The 17,215-nt window shown below is 43.3% G+C and overlaps 2 protein-coding genes across 2 annotated transcripts; one reads left to right on the top strand and one right to left on the bottom strand.

The window, feature by feature from the left end:
* Positions 1-161: 161 nt before the first annotated feature.
* Positions 162-6,815, top strand: snx21 (sorting nexin family member 21). The gene is made up of 7 exons (XM_044039370.1): positions 162-318; positions 1,784-2,119; positions 2,189-2,385; positions 2,782-2,923; positions 3,007-3,172; positions 3,643-4,111; positions 5,870-6,815. Exons 2-7 carry the CDS (start codon positions 1,822-1,824, stop codon positions 5,903-5,905), a joined length of 1,308 nt encoding a protein of 435 aa, XP_043895305.1. The 5' UTR covers positions 162-318; positions 1,784-1,821; the 3' UTR covers positions 5,906-6,815.
* A 1,662-nt stretch (positions 6,816-8,477) lies between these two features.
* On the bottom strand, positions 8,478-16,922 carry LOC122776636. The gene is made up of 6 exons (XM_044037262.1): positions 16,460-16,922; positions 13,636-13,868; positions 12,943-13,129; positions 12,782-12,868; positions 12,124-12,622; positions 8,478-11,153 (listed from the first exon to the last, which is right to left on the bottom strand). Exons 1-6 carry the CDS (start codon positions 16,484-16,486, stop codon positions 10,228-10,230), a joined length of 1,959 nt encoding a protein of 652 aa, XP_043893197.1. The 5' UTR covers positions 16,487-16,922; the 3' UTR covers positions 8,478-10,227.
* Between the last annotated feature and the right edge of the window lie 293 nt (positions 16,923-17,215).

The following is a 17,215-nucleotide window of genomic DNA, read 5'->3' on the forward strand; positions in this document are numbered from 1 at the left end:
TCTGTGTAACAGTGAGATGAAGACGTGAACATGTTCGTGAACATGAACTATCACTCGTCAACAAGACAACATTACTGCTACGATTTCAGTTCAAATATTTGTCTCCCTCTGCTGGTCGCTGTCAAACAGCACAGCGGTGAATGTATGTGTGTGTGTGGATGTGTAAGTGTAAGTGTGAGTGTGTAAGTGTAAGTGTGAGTGTGTATGGGTGTGGATGGTTCGGTGCTGCCTTTAGGTTCCAGTCCTCGGACCTCGTCACTCCCTGTGACCGCTGTCATGGACTAACATCAGCGGGACCAAACTTCTCTTCAGTCCGCGGTGAGTTTATTTATCTTTAACGAGTCCGTGAACACATCACCAGCCGTTAAACTAACCTGTTAGCAGCGTGTTCGCTAACTTTACTCTGTTGTGTGTGAGCAGAGCGGGGTTTTATTTTAGCTGTTAGCTTCACTGTCAGTCCCAGTTCAAACCGCGACAGTTTTACGTTTAAAAGTTGAGATTTAACGGGTTAAAAAATGAAGTGAACGCAGTGAGTTAGCTGACAGAGACGCTGCTAGTTAGCTTAGTTTACTCATTAACGCACTAACTGCTCATTTATTCACTGTGGTGTGTGGAGCTAACAGTGTTAGCAGCCACCTCCTTCACTCAGAATAACCTCAGGCTAATGTTAATCTAGACTTCGGTTCGGTTTTTTTGAGCCGCGGTTCGGTTCTTGTATGTGGAGTGCGTTCATGTTTGTGTTGTAATGTTTATCTGGACTTGTTTTCACTGTTCGGTTCGGTTCTTTTGAGCTTAAGTTCGGTTCTTGTATGTATTGGAGTGCGTCCATGGGATGTCAGAAAAATCTGAAGTCACTCAAGAGTTTGGAAACTTTGTAAATCCTAGATCGTGACTCACGAAGTCATATTCATCGAAATGAGAAGAGAAAGTGAACGTGTTTAAAGCTGCAGTATGTAACTTCTGTAGAGCCACAATTAATGACCATGATGTACTTTCACAACAAATTCATCTGTCAGTCATTTCCTTGATTAACCGATTAGTTGTTTGATTGTTTCCTAAAATGTGAGGAAAATATGGATCACTGTTTGTCAAAGCTGGAAATTATATCACAACTTTATTCTCATAATATCACAACTTTATTCTCATAATATCACAACTTTATTCTCATAATATCACAACTTTATTCTCATAATATCACAACTCAATCATAATATAGTGACTTTATTCTCGATCGATTACTTGAATGATTATTTTGTTTTATGGAGCAAAGAAACCAGGATCATTTCATGGTTGCAGCGCCACAGTGAACCTCAGTCAGCGTCCCTCGTGTCTTTCACAGAGGACGCTTCTTTGTCCTAAACCTGTTTTTCATTTTATTCTTAAAATCAAACACAGCTGATCAGAGTGAAGGGAAGAAGAATAAAAAAGTTTCCACATGTTGAGTGTCTTCTTTCACTGGACGATAAAATGATGACACTGCATTTTTCATGGCTTCAGGCTGACTCAGCAAGCTCCTGCATTATTAATGTGAGACACGATTTCCACTGTGAGACGTCTCCATCTGTGAAACTGGAGACACGTCCACTCTGCTGCTGCTCTGTGTGTGTGTGTGGATTCTGTCTAATATAAATCAGATCAATAAACCACGCCCACAGCTTTGTTTATTTTGTTATTGTTGTGGTGACATGCCACCTAGTGCTCATCTTGGTGAAGTACAGAACGGAAACAAACAAACAAAAGACCTCACAAATGCTGATGTGTTTTTCCCTCTCTGCTCTCTTAGCCACGCCCCCCCCCCTCTGCCCTGCTGGGCAGGTTGTCATGGCGACGCGGCTGCTGGACCGTCTGAAGCGGTCGCTGTTCAAAGATGGTCAGGGGGCGGGAACGGAGCAACAGGAGGGAGGAGGTGCGCAGGGAGAGGAGGAGATTGGCAAGGAGCGCTGGGAGGCGGAGCTAGCAGAAGAGGAGGAGTGTGTGACGGACCGCCTCGGTGGGACGCTCTGCTTCGACAGTGGAGTCGGGGGAGGGGGGGAGGACGGCGGCGAGGGGGAGGGGTCGGGGCTGGACAGTGACTCTGACTTCCTGGGCGAGTCAATGGAGGAGGGGCTTAGCAGCACAGGTGAGGTGGCGTTTATTGAAGCGGCGTCTCTTTAATCTAAAATGAATCCTGTTCTTCTGTCTCGTGCAGAGATCAGTCCCGTCGGCGTGTCTCCTGTTGGCCCCTCCCCCTCTTCCCTGCTGACGCGGCAGCTCCAGGAGAGCTGGAGACACCTGCGTGGACTCGGAGCAGGAAGTCCCGCCCCCTCTGGGCGGAGACAGACGGAGAGCCTGTTGTTCGAGGTCACGGACGCCAGTGTGGTGCAGGACGCAGCCTCCAAGTACGTGGTGAGTTCAAAGACTCGCTCAGACGTTTGAATTGATTTTGGAGGTCAAAGGTCATTTTCTGAGTCTAGAACAGAAGCGGTCTGTCACCTGTGGCCACTTATTTAACCTTATTTTATTTTCTAATCTCATTTTATTTTTTCTTTAATCTGATTTAATTTCATGTAAAAGATATTTTATTTTATGCCATTTAATCAGAATTTTTTTATTTTATCATTTTATTGATTGTTATAGATTATTTTAATCTCATTGAATTGTATAATTTTTTTAAACCATCAACCAACAAATCTTATTTTCTGATAATTCTGTATCATCTTATTTTATCTTTGTTTTCTTTCACGTTCGTGTTGAGATTATTAAAATAAAAATTGAGATTAAAGTGTCGTCGTTGTCCGTCAGCTCTACACCATCCACGTCATCCAGTCCGGTGGCAGCGACAAAACCCCGGCCGTAATCACTCGCAGATATTCTGATTTCCAGCGCCTTCACGCCACGTTACGACGTATCCATGGAGACCAGATGGATCGTGTCTGCTTCCCGCGTAAGTGGAGTGTACACACATTGTTGTCGTCATGGAAACCTGACAGCCTGTCATGACCCCGCCTCCCCTCCCCCTCGCTGCAGGAAAGAAGATGAGGAGAAACTTCACGGCAGAAACGATCGCAAAGAGGAGCCGAGCGTTCGAACAGTACCTGTCTCACCTGTGTTCACTGTCCGGCCTGCGGGGGGCACTGTGTGTGCGACACTTCTTCTACCTGAGTGACCTGCACACGGGGCAACTGCTCATCAGGTATCTGTTGCACAAAAGGTCTGAAAATAAAATTAGAAATATTTATAATTTAAAGATGAATTGTAGATAATTAGTGACAGATATTGATGAATTATTGATCATTTGTGATAAATATTGATGAATTATTGATCATTTGTGATAAATATTGATGAATTATTGATTATTTCTGACAACTGTTAATGAATTATTGATCATTAGTGACAAATATTGATGAATTATTGATCATTTCTGACAAGTGTTAATGAATTATTGATCATTTGTGACAAATAGTGATGAATTATTGATCATTACTGACAGATATTGATGAATTATTGATCATTAGTGACAAATATTGATGAATTATTGATCATTAGTGACAGATATTGATGAATTATTGATCATTAGTGACAGATATTGATGAATTATTGATCATTAGTGACAGATATTGATGAGTTATTGGTCGTTGGTGACAATTTTTTTTTCCCGTGGAGGGTGGGACATTACCATGACGCCCTCGGTCCGCTGCTCAACGCGAAGAGACTGCAAGAGAAACTGGGCTGGGCCTGTTTCTACGACAGCCAGGCTCAGACTCCGCCCCCGGCCTCGCCCCATTGGTTCTTCACTCTGTTGGGTCTGACCTGTTGTTTCCAGGAGGTGGAGCAGCTGGAGGAGGCGCGGCTTCACTGTGACCTTGCCCTCCGTGTCTTGACCCTCGCTGAGAATGAGACTGAGGGCAAGCCCCTCCCACAGACTGACATGTCCCACCCACACAGAGACAGACCGCACCCCCTGCTGCTGCCACTCTTGCAGTTGGTGGTCCGCCTCTCGTGGCAAATGGGGAGAGACAAGCGGCAATGGGAGGAGCTTCTGCAGCAGCTGGAGGAGCAGTGGGCGGGGCTAGACAATCAGCCAAGCATCAAAGAGTTTCTGGTCAAACACAACCTGCAGGAGAGCGTGGGGGTGAGTTAGAGCCAGGGGTTTGTACTCTCGCTCACGTACAATCACGACATTTCATCAACAGACTTATATGAAAGAAAATAAAGAAATAAAATGATTTAAGAAGAAAGGGAAAAACATAAATATATATATATATAACAGTGAAAACAATTAATTCATTAATTGTTTTCATTAATTCTACATAAATTATTCTTTAAGAATAAATTATATTTATTGAGTCATCATTTTCCAAAAATATTGTTTACAAAAAGAAAATATTTTACGATTCTGTTAAATAAAGAAAAAGTTTATTTCAATAATTAATTTGTTGTCAGCTGACCCTCACACTTCATCTCTGGAGTCGGTTGCTATGGAACTGGTGGTCAATGGTGAAGTGGACGAGGGACAGAAATAGACATGAAGAGTGAAAGGATGAACAAAGTGATTTAATAAAAAACATAAGAGATATTTCACTTTTTATATCAAACAAATGATATAAAAGTCACTCCGACTTTATTTATGTCGTACTTTTCATACAAAGTATAAATGTTTTTTTATTTTGTCTTATAAACAAAACATGGATGCTAACCACTGTTAGCAGTGTTAGCATCACTAGTGGACAAAAACACTCACATTTACGACAGATTCACTGTGAAGAAGGAGGTTTTCTTGTATGAGTGACGGCCATCTTGGAATCCCGTGTCAGGTGAGAAAATCCAAATTCAGAGGTCGTTTAATTTAACAGGAACACGCCCCCTTCTGGGTTGTTTTTCTTTTTCTTTTGTTAAAGTTTGCAGATTTCTTTCTTCAGGTTAAGCAGAGTTAGCTAGCTTGTTTTTTGGTTCGGTTTTGTACCTTAAAGCTTCTTTGTTTATTCTTAAAGCTAGCAGGGTTAGGATTAGCATTAGCAGGCCTATGACATCATCACTACGCCGTCGTCTGTTGGAAGAAAAAGTCTGATATTTTTCCGATTTTTCTAAACTTCAATTTAGCAACTGTTTCTTTCTGTCAGAAACAATTCCTATGTATGTATTTCCATTATTTACATGAATATTCACTGAAAACACTCTGTAAACGGCTTATTTTCATTAAAAAAGTGGTGCAACTGGTTCCTGAACTTCCTGTAGTATTTTCCACCTCACAGCTGATCTCTCTCACACACACACACACACAAGAGGTGAAATGCTGCTCCCAACTGTTCAAAGTTTTGTTTTTAACTCAATATTTGATTTGATGATCAAATGTCAGATGTGATGGATTGACTTTTGACCTCTGTTACTGTTACCGTGTGTGTGTGTGAGAGAACAGCTGATGTTTATTTTACTGAATACATTTTCTTACAAACAGCAGGTGAGTTTATTATTTATGTCAACTATGTCAACAATGTCACTGTTTCCTGTGACGACGATGATGTCACTGTGTTTCCTGTGACGACGATGACGTCGCTGTGTTTCCTGTGACGACGATGATGTCGCTGTGTTTCCTGTGACGACGATGAGGTCACTGTGTTTCCTGTGACGTCATCACTGTGTTTCCTACACTGTGACGACATCACTGTGTTTCCTGTGAAGTCGTCACAGTGTTTCCTGTGATGACGTCACTGTTTCCTATAATGATGTCACAGTGTGTCTTTCTTTTCTGTCTGGTCTTTGTCTTGCAGTGCCTGCAGTCACCAGCAGAGGACGTGTCAGATGTGTGTTAAGATTTTGGAGACATCACAGTGTGGTGGTGACGTCATCATCATCATCACAGGTTAAAATGCTCTCTCTCCTCTCTCCACAGTCGTCACGTCACCATGGCGACACGGCCAAGAGCTGAGACATGGGCTGCCGTAGAAACATCAGTTGCCATAGCAACGGTCACAGGACAGAAGCACACCAGTGTGGCCGTCAGTGCGAAGTGACACATGGCTCCACCCACAAGTCAGCCACTCACAAAGTGTTGTTGATGTGGAGGAAGTTTTAACACTTTTATTCATGAGGAGTGATGATGTCATCACACATGCTGTGACATCATAACAAGGGAAAATGTCTCCATGACTGAGAAACATGAGGACGAGACATCAGCTGATGTCCTCCTGTGGGACGACATCAGACGGTCATCATGTACATCTGTGAGTAAAAGAGGGTTCAACACATGAAAACAACACACACACACACACACACTCTCTCTGTCTCTCTGTCACACACACACGTATGGTTCCTTATTTTTGAAAGACACCTCATGGCCCAGTGGAGAGGGAACTGGGCTTGTAACGTGAGGGTTGATGGTTTGAATCTGTGCCAGGTCATGAAAAGTCTGGGGTGCCCCGGGTTCTGCTCAAAGGTTCCTAGTAGAGGATCGTTTGAACCCTCAGGGTTCCATTTAATTTACTACCCTTTTAAGTCATTAAGGACAAAAATATCCACTTCCAAAAGCTGCTGTAAAAACTTTCCAGATTAATAATTTTCTCTGTGTAAATCTCTTCAGTAACTTCAGCCATGCTCAGACCTACCAAACATTCAATCATTCTGAGGATTTTAACCCTTTCAATGCCCGCTTTTACACTACATGAGGTAATATACACTGCCTGGCCAAAAAAAAGTCACCACTTATCATACGCTCTAGGGTCATACGCTCTAATAGCATTTAGCTTTGATTATGGCACTCATTCGCTGTGTCATTGTTTTCGATAAGCTTCTGCAATGTCACAAGATTTATTTCTGTCCAGTGTTGCATTCATTTTTTACCAAGATCTTGTATTGATGATGGGAGAGTCAGACCACTGTGCAAAGCCTTCTCCAGCACATCCCAAAGATTCTCAATGGGGTTTAGGTCTGTGAAAATTATGCTTCCTCTTTCACAGTTTGAGCCCGATGAATCCCGGCATTCAGTATATTCCGGTAGTCATCTGAAGTCATTCTTATGCACGTGATGTTGCTGAACCTAGACCTGACCAACTGCCAAGACTACCAACAATAAACGGCAACTGGCCAGGCAGTGCATATATATATATATATATATATGTATGTACTGTATGTAGTATGTATGTATATATGTGTGTACTGTATGTATATATATATGTATGTATATATGTGTGTATGTGTGTGTGTATGTATGTATATATATATGTATATATATATATATATATATATATTATATATACATGTATACGTGTGTATATATATATACACACACATATGTATGTATGTATATATATCATTGTATTGATTTATTAGAAAATTTAGAACACTGAAATAAGTGGAATATTTTGAATATTTTGAGGAAAATTTAATCAAACTCAAAGTACTTCCTGTTTCCCCACAAAGTCCCACAACATTGAAACTAGTTAGCTAGCCTCTTGTTGCTAAACTTGAGTTTAACAAATCATTGAACGTTCAGTCTGCGATGGAAAAAACAAAATAAAGTTACATTTACATGTAAACGTGGTTAATTGTTGGTGAAAACCAGGACATGCTAGTTCTGTGCGAAACGACTCTCAATAAAAATCATCCATCTTTATTTACCGTCGTTGATATTACAGTGCATTCCAGTTTGTACTCGGAGGTCGCAGTCGCCCTGTTATGACAGTTGTAGTGCCCCCACAGTTAAAAATGAATTCAAACTCAATTCAAGATGACTGCCCCGAGCATCAGTGGTATGAACTACACTGTTGTCGCATTAGTTTCTAGCTAGAACGCTAACATTGGTAAGGTTAGCATTATTTGGGGGCTAATGTTAAAACTGTAGCGTCCGCGTCCTCGGAGACAACTGGACTGCACTGTTTATTGTGAGTTAGCATGCTAGGTAACATTGTATGCTAACAGTTGATTGTACACTCTCATCTAAGAACATTAGCTTAGCACAATTTAACAAAAGTTTAAATCTATTCAAGGCAAATAAATGATAAATAAAAATGTGTAAAAAAAACTACTACATATATATGTATATATATATATATATACATGTATATGTATATACATGTATATGTATATATATATATATATATATACATGTATATGTATATATATATATATGTGTATATATATATATATATATATATATATATATACATGTATATGTATATACATGTATATGTATATGTATATATATATATATATATACATAGTTCATGGAAGAGATGAAATCCCATATACTGTATATGTATATATATATATGCACACACATATATATACACACATATATGTGTGTGTGTGTATATATATATACATATACAGTATATGGGATTTCATCTCTTCCATCAGAATATTAAAAATAAAGTGACTTGTTTTCCATATTTAACAAAAAATGCATTAGAGAGAAACACAGATAAAGACAAATGTTTTTATAATCTCTCTGTCACATTTTATATATGTTTGTTTTTTACAAATGTCAGAAATTGAAACAAACTAAATAAATAGTTTTACATTTTGCAAAAATAAAAATAAATAAAGAAATGAGCTTTTAATGCTAAATGTTATGACGCTTGAGTCGTGGTGTAAATGTACAGTCGCGTGAAAGTTGTTCAGTGAATGGGTGTGGTAAATTGGAAATGGGAGGGGCAAAAACCAGACCTGAAAAACGTACATTATGCTATCTGGCAGCAGGTTTCACGTACATAAACTTGTACATCGGGTTGGGAAACACAAAAAAGTTTTAAAATAAATGAAATCCTGTGTGGCTGCTAGGGGGCAGCAAAGTTGTAGCGAATTCTGATGTTACGCCACAAAAAAACAAACTGATTTATAGTTTCTTTATGTTACTTTTACAGAGTTGATCGAATCCAACTCAAAACTGGTGAAATCATTAAAAACACATTGTAGATTATGTGTTTCGAGTTTTGTGATGTATCGTATAGCGGTGTCCGATTATCGTCCTGCCCTGAAGACGTGGGGGCGTCACCATCTCACAGGGGCATTGGTGCTACCAGCTATCTTTAATTTACATTTGTGCAGTACCACCGGTAAACATGTGGGGGCCGTGTGGGTTACTAAAAATGAATTTCAAGTTGTAAAGAAATGAAACAACGCAGCCACGTTTGCTTTGTCTGTTGTCGCTATAAACTCCGCCCACGCTAACGCAAAGATGCATGAAAGTATGATGGCGATTATTACGTTTGACGCATTTTTAAAGGTAAAAATCCAGAGAATCCTGTTTTGAAAGCTAAAGTTTCACATTTGGTTTTATTTTGGGTTTTAAATGTGCAACACGTTTGATTATATTATGGACTTTGCATGGCAAAGACGTTTTAATGTTTTATAACGTTATCGATTCATGTTCATGAGTCCAGACTTTAGGAACTGACAATCCTGTCACTCATTCACTCACTCACTCATTCAGTCACCTGACAGTGAAACCGTTTATTCAAAATCTCAAATTATTTCTTAAAATAAACTGGTTTATGACTTCTTCATACTTATTTACACTCCTGTAAAGTCTGAGTCTGAAGACGCTGAACCATCCACGACAAACGAGTGAAAGTTTGGAGAAACTGATCCAGGGTTCAGAGAAGGTGCCGGAGTTTCTCCACAGATTTCACTCGGAGACACAAAAACAAAAATGAAGACATGTTTCCAGAGGTGTGAAGAAACCCATCAGCTCTTTAATGTCTGATTACAGACCTGCACACTGTCCTCTGTCCTCACTGTCCTCTCTGTCCTCTCTATCCTCACTGTTCTCTGTCCTCACTGTCCCTAGCTAGACAGGACTATGTGCTAGAAACCTGGAAAAAGCTTGTGAACTTAAAAGTAAAATCCCGTTGACTGGCGTTCGGTGATTGGCTGAAAATCCCGTCGCGTGAACGAGGTTAAAAATACGTCTTTGCCGGTGAAAGTGAAATCCAGATTTCTCACGTATTTCTTTGATGATATGTTGCTTTTTTCAAAACAGTGGTTCCCAAACACTGGATCAGGACCTCCAGATTTTTTCTTTTGCCGATTCTAAATGTTAGGTTTTACAGCTGTGACTGTGAATGAGTCAGTTTATGTGGTGGTTTGTTGTCTTGAAAAAGTGTGTCCTGGTGGTTGGTTTAAATGATGAATAAGTGCAGTATTTAGCAAGTGTTTGAATGTTTCAGTTCCATCAGTGACTGGTTCGGTCGGTAACCTGACACACCCGGGGTTTCAGTCCGTCAATAGTCAGCGGAGTGGGACGTCCTTTGATCAGACGGTGGTAACTGATAGCAACGGGCTGGGACACAGCTGATTGTCGCTCTCCACTCGTGTCCCGTGGGTCAGCAGCTCCTCCACCGTGGTCCAGTCGTCGAGTAGCTTGCTGTTCCTCAGCCGGTTCTGCTTCATGTGGCTCAGCTCCAGCAGAGTCTGAGACGACGGCGAACCCTGGACCCCCTGGTCCTCGCCGCCTCTCCTCTCCCTCTGTTGCCGTGACAACGCCATGTGACGTCTCCTCTCCGTCCGACTCCAGTATCTCCCCGCCAGTCGTCCGTCCTCTCCCTCCTCCTCCCGTTCTCTGGCTCCACCTCCTCGCACTTCCTCGTCCGTGGTGACCTCGCTGCGTTCGCGGGCCAGACGCGACGCTCGCGCTCTGAGCAGCTGATTCCTGACGGACTTCTGATTGGACGGTCTGCAACGCGGAGACGGCGGAGAGTGCGAGCTTCGCTGTGGAGCACCAAGTGTGCTGTATAGAGGCACAAGAGGCCCTTTGTGGTTGCTGGTGCGATTCCCAAGAGTCTGGAAGCCTCGCCAGTCCGACACTCCACTGGAACCCGATCCTGGACTCTTGGAGAGCGAGTCGTCCTCTCTGCTGCGAGTGGTTCCGTGACTGTTTCTGGGTGAGTTTTGGTGATTTGTCAGACTGGTTCTGTCCATGCTGAGGTGACAGTTAGTGGGATAACTGGCCCCGCATCTTGGACCCAGACTGATACGGGCTGGTCCTGGCTGCTGGTTCTGGACTTTGTTCCTCAGACCATTTGGATCAGTCATGTTGGGGTGACTGGCTCTGCGGCGGTGCTGTGCGTCACTCAAATCTTGGATGGTTCGACTCCGTCCTGGAGCTTCTATGGTCACACCTCCTCCTCGCTGCTGTTCCAGCCACAGCGCCCTCCTCTGGCAGGGCTCAGTACGACAACCTGCAGATTGGAAAAAGAAATCATTTGCACAGCGTTTACGGACCGAATCTTTCTGATGCCATTCAGGTATCACTTTTGTAATAAACGGTGGGAGTCTGAGATTTAAGATACGTTCTCACTCAACGTGAAAAGGTTTTTCATGTGATGAGAAATATCTAGTCGAGGCAAAGACATACGAGCAGATTCAGCAGCAGTAACAGCGGTTTGTGAATCCAGCACAAATCATTTGCTTTAGATGCTGAAGATGAAAAAGATGTGAACTGAACTCAGATGACACTGAAATCTATATTCACCAACAGACTGACTGCCAAATAGTGAGCTATTCTATACATCCACCAACAGACTGACTGCCAAATACTGAGCTGTTCTCTGTGTCCACCAACAGACTGACTGCCAAATAATGAGCTATTCTATACTTCCACCAACAGACTGTCTGCCAAATAATGAGCTATTCTACACATCCGCCAACAGACTAACTGCCAAATAGTGAGCTATTCTATACAACCTGGATTCTGATGAAATGTAACACTAGAGACCAGCTAATGCGATATTTGCCAAATAATGAGCTGTAATCTATATTGACCAGTAGATTCATTGCCAAATAATTAGCTATTCAACATATCCACCAGCACACTGACAGCCAAACAATAAGCATTAACAGACAGATGGACACTCCTTAAATAAAATTTCACAATCCAGTGTTTGGTGAGATTTTTCTAATGTCTGGATGTTGTGTCAGAAATGGAACACAAGTGGTGTGTGTGTGTGTGTGAGAGAGAGAGAGAGTGAGAGAGACTGGGCCATGAAGAAGAAGGCGGGGCATAAAGTGAGTTAAGTGAGTGCTAGTAGTTGTGCAATTAAACAAAACTTATTCACAATGCACTTTAAAAACGATCCTTCAAATTCAAATCAGTCTGGACGAATATCCACGTTTAAATAATCTATTTTTAAAAATGATGTCAGTATTCACCTGTGGACGGGGACGGTGGTGAGCGTTGGCGAGGTAGTGTGGGACTCCGCTCCGCTCTGTGGAAGTGAACCGTGGTGGTCGTGCTGTTACCCACAGTGCAGCGGGAGGCCTGCGCCGCTGCCGGATGAGTCATCGGAATGGTTTCAGGGATGGACTCTAAGTCCCAGCGTCCTCTCTGCTCTCGGGGGGAGTGGCCTGAGCGGAGGTGGTGGGGCTGCCGGTGGCCGTGGATTTTGTGCAGCCGCCTGTGCTCGCCGGTGCTGACACTGTGGAAACCCGAGTCGCTGGGTTCTGACGAGACGAGGGACTCGGAGGAAGAGGAGGAGCCTTGGGAGGACGCGGTGTGACCCGGCAGCGAAGACATGGCGTCTGTCTCGGCCTCGGAGAGCGCCACCTGGTGGTGAGGGCTGTCAGAACCACAGCCTCGGCCGCTGTCGAGCTCACTGAGAGGAAGGTACGCTAGAGGATGATCTGAGCGCCAAGGAGTGCGATAGTCAGACTAAAGAGGGAGGAAGAGAGGATATCATTTCTGTTATTATGAGTATGAAGACGTGAACATGTGACGTAGACATCGTAGACTTAATCTGACATAGAAAACCTCACTTTAACACTAATTCAGTCAAGTCAAGAGTAAACGATCAACAATATCTTCTCGTACCTGTCTGGAGAAATGTTTTGGCTCCTGGTCGTAGCAGCCGATCAGACAGCTCTCTGAGTTTGGCTGGTAGGGCGACATCTCGTGTCCCTGGAATAGGAACAAGAATCAGCGTCAACTGTTTAAATTACGTTCATAAAAATAATCTTAATCTATGTAGTCACCTGGTAATCCAGTCTGTCCAGGTGATCTAAACTGTAGGAGACGCTGGGCAGGTAGCTGTGACCCGGGTGCTGGTCGCTCGACGGTCTGGACAGGAAGCCGTTTGGAGGATACATGTCCGACGACATCATCATGCGACTGTTGGTGGAGTAAAGGTCAGGTGACATGGTCATGTGACCGTAATAGGCCCTGTGTAGAGGAAGGACATTAAGTTACGTTAGGTCTAATTCTGGGAAAGTCTCAGTCTGGAGAAGAATTTATCTTATTTCACTATTATTTTATTCTGTCTATATTTTGTATATTCAGTGAAGAGTCTACTGTTTATTTTTGATTTTCTTGTTTCACTTATAAGCTGCTGGAAATCTAACTTCCCTAAGGGAGTCATTTCAAGGGATCAATGAAGTCTAAGACAAGAACACTCTTGGTCTTGGTCTCTAAAAGTCTTGGTTCCATGCTGGTCTTGCTTGATCTTTGAGCACTTTCCCAAATGTTCCTTGAATCGAGCCCAAACCCATACCCCCCCCCATGGCAACCTGACCACACTCACCCACAGCGCCCCCCCGTGGCCTCATGACCACACTCACCCACAGGGCCCCCCCGTGGCCTCATGACCACACTCACCCACAGCGCCCCCCCGTGGCCTCATGACCACACTCACCCACAGCGCCCCCCCGTGGCCTCCTGACCACACTCACCCAGCGCTGAGTCCGTCTCTCTGAGTGTCCTCCGCCTCCATCATTCCCATGGCTCTCAGCGCCTCCCAGTGTCTCTCTGTGGGAGCGCTGCACTCGATCGCACAGTGGGACCGCCTCCTCCGGTGGCCACGCCCCCTCCCCCCCTCTACCTGCATCACGATTGGCTGGCCGTACTCGTCCACGTAGTGCAGCTCCTCCCGGTGTCGGTGATGAGGAGATTCACGGGTTTTGTCCTGATGAGAGGGAACGCGACAGATCAGATTTTGTGAAGCAGTGTCACAGTGCCACCTACAGGCCTATTTCTGTGTTTACAGCCTGAATGTCCACGTGTTATAAAGGACACAAAGGACAGACGCAGCTTCAGAGGACACTCTGACAAAATGTCCACCGAGTCCAAGTGATGACAAAAGTTAAAGAAAGAGAGCAGCGAGATGTGGGTCAGGATTCAGGCGCCTGCTTTAACCTCAGGGTCAACACGAACACGCACAGGCACACGCACACGAACACACACACGAACACACACACACACAGAAAAAGTCCATGTTAGAGTGATGTGCTGTACCCTGGAGAAGTGTTACGCTCCACCGCACTTTGACATTAATGCAGACTGATTTCTCTCTCTATGCCTGTGTGTGTGTGTGTGTGTGTGCGCGTCGTTGATTCACTTTTGTCAAACTGCAAAACTCTGTAAATCACGACGCTCCTCGTTCTCGGCACAGAAATCACAGTGAGCTCGTAACATGACATCAAAGTGTCACATTCAATGAGCGGCGTGAAACTATATCTGAACTGATGAGAGGGTTTCACTGTAGCACACACACACACACACACACACACACACACAGACACACACACACACAGAGAGAGAGAGAGAGAGAGGTCTGAACTTAATCAAAGTTTGACGTTTGTTTCTCATTCTCTGAAACCACTCACTCTCCCACACCAAACCCCATAGAGAAAATCAGTGATTTTAGCTTGCGGGGACAAAGGAGCTGCTTGTCCTCTGCTGCCTCGTGTGGTCACTTTGTGTCACTGAGATAAATCTGAACAGCGTTTTCAAACACTGAAGTGACAAAATAAGACATTTGAACTTAGTGATGGAGGCAGCAGTGGATCAACAACTCTTGTGTGTGTGATGTTAAAATCACTGATTTTCTCTGTGGGGTTTGGTGTGGGAGAGTGAGTGGTTTACAAACTTCAGTTTCCTGTTGGAAAAGTCTGTCTCACAGTGAGATAAAGACGTGAATGTGTTCTTAAAGGTATCGTAGACTTAAACTGATTTTATTACCCAGGTCTGTTCTCACTGAGCGCGCTGACTTCAAAACACCTTAACTGTCCCTTAACACTCACATTCACCACCAGTAGAGAAAAATCTGATGCATGATAAAAACTAACGAGCTCCATGAAAACTACACTTTTTCACAATCTGACAAGTCACATTTTTCTATTTCAGGATTTTTTTTTATGACGAAACAAAGAATCAAAACAAAGAATCAAAACAAAGAAACCCTTCAGCCGCTGAATCATCCGTGCAGCACAATATTTCAGGCTTTTTTTGTCAAACCACTCCATGACGAGCCGCCACCGCTCACTCGCTCTCGTCGTAGAAAAACATGACTCACTCTTTTCCTCAGCTCATGATATTGACTCTGTTTTGTCCCTGAATGTGAAAACACTCACACAAACATCAAACTTTTATTAGATTTCCTCAGACAAACACGCCGACCTTCATAAACACAGTTAGCTCTTCAACGCCACTGTGTCTCTATGGAAACCATGTGTTTACATGTCAGTGAGCACAGACGTAAACGTCCTGAGGTTTGTCTGATGTGATGCGTTTAAGGACATCTGTTAATTGTCTTTTTTTTTTTCGTGAGCATGTGAGATGTTTTTTTACATCGTCCTGACGCAGATGAAACTAAACATTAGAGACCAAATAATGACAAATAAAGTGTGTAACATGTAATATTTACTTAGTTTATACATTATTCTGATGTTTAAATGCTGCCAAATAATGAGCTGTTATCTCTATCCACCAACAGACAAACTGCCAAATAGTGAGCTTTTCTAGACATCCACCAACAGACATGGTGGATGTCAAAAGCCAAATAGTGAGCTAATCTAAACATATACCAACAGACTGACTGCCAAATAATGTGCTATTCTACACAACCTGGACACTGATCAAATGTAACACTAGAGACCAGCTAATGTACATTTGCCAAATAATAAGCCATTATCTATATCCACCAACAGACTGCCTGCCAAATAATGTGCTGTTATATTTCTGTTATTAAAAACTGTATTTTCTTTTTTAAATCTCAAAGTAAATATTCATGTATTTAATGTTTAGTTTGTACTTTATTTTACGTAAACTATTCTGTGTTTTACATCAACTTTACATGAAATCCTGCATATTTCTCAGTTGGAGGAAAAGGAAATTTTACTTTTTTTAACAAATCACAGACAGAAAACTACAGAAGAGCAGCTGTAGTTTTCTGATGTCAACAAACTACGTTCATTCCTGAGAAAACAACACAAGATCAAATAAACGCACACACACGCAAACACACACACACACACACACACACACACACACACACACTAACCCAGATACCAGCTGAGACAAAGACTGAGGGAGAAGATGAGTGAAGGCTGGAGGCCACTGTGTGTGTGTGTGTGTGTGTCCGTGTGTGTGCGTGCGTGCGTGTGTTTTCTGTCATAAACATCTCTCTCTCTCTCTCTCAGTCTCTCCCCCTCAGTCTCTCCCTCTCTCTCTCTCCCTGTCTTCCTCTGTCTCTCTCTCTCTCTCTCACTCTCTCACCTTGACACGTGTGAAGCGACAGCCCATTCTGACTTTTCCACTGAGTGGTAGAAGTTAGCAGGAGAGAGAGGGGGATGAAGAAGGTAAAGAAAAGGAGGGATGAACAGAGAGAGAGAGAGTTAGTTGGTCCTCGTCCATCCGCCACTTCACATGTCCACACTGTGATGTCCCTCAGTCTTCGGGCCAATCAACTGTCATCCTGTGCTGCCGTGGAAACTCCAGCTCCCATGATGCCGTGGTGTAAACAGCAGCAGCAGACGGAGGGAAACTGCAGCAGCTCCATCACATTAACACCCTCTCTCTCTCTCTCTCTCCTCATAATCACAGAGCAACACGGGGCGAACGAAGAGCCTCTGAACGAGAGGGGCGAGCGAGGCAGAGATGAAATCTCAGAGAGAGAGAGAGAGAGAGAGAGAGAGAGTGGTGAAGAGCTGAGCTGTTCTCATCTGACAGTTTCTTCTTCTTCTTCTTCTGTCTGCATCTCTCTCTCTCTCTCTCTGTCTTCTCGCTCGCTCACTGTAGCTCTGCTCCTGTCGGCCAATCACAGATCCCGGATGAGAGGAGGAGGGAGGCAGCTGTTCTGATTGGCTGAGAACAGCTGTTACTCACAGCATCCATTCAGGGTTTTTCTCTCCTCCTGTGTGTGTGTGTGTGTGTGTGTGTGTTTACAACAGGAAAGTCAGTCAGTCAGTCATCATCTACCGTTTAATCCTCCACCAGAGGGTCGCGCTACAACAGGAAAGTGAAGTTTGTAAA

This window comes from Solea senegalensis, linkage group LG11, assembly GCF_019176455.1.
Source record: "Solea senegalensis isolate Sse05_10M linkage group LG11, IFAPA_SoseM_1, whole genome shotgun sequence".
NCBI lineage: Eukaryota > Metazoa > Chordata > Actinopteri > Pleuronectiformes > Soleidae > Solea > Solea senegalensis.

Bases quoted from the DNA above. Each gene is read 5' to 3' on its own strand.
- snx21 (XM_044039370.1), top strand. From the start codon at position 1,822: ATGGCGACGCGGCTGCTGGACCGTCTGAAGCGGTCGCTGTTCAAAGAT. The intron at 2,924-3,006 runs GTAAGTGGAGTG...CCCTCGCTGCAG, and splicing joins GGATCGTGTCTGCTTCCCGC to GAAAGAAGATGAGGAGAAAC. The intron at 4,112-5,869 runs GTGAGTTAGAGC...CTCTCTCCACAG, and splicing joins ACCTGCAGGAGAGCGTGGGG to TCGTCACGTCACCATGGCGA.
- LOC122776636 (XM_044037262.1), bottom strand. From the start codon at position 16,486: ATGGGCTGTCGCTTCACACGTGTCAAG. The intron at 13,130-13,635 runs GTGAGTGTGGTC...TCCTCTACACAG, and splicing joins AGAGACGGACTCAGCGCTGG to GGCCTATTACGGTCACATGA. The intron at 11,154-12,123 runs GTGAATACTGAC...TCCAATCTGCAG, and splicing joins ACCACCGTCCCCGTCCACAG to GTTGTCGTACTGAGCCCTGC.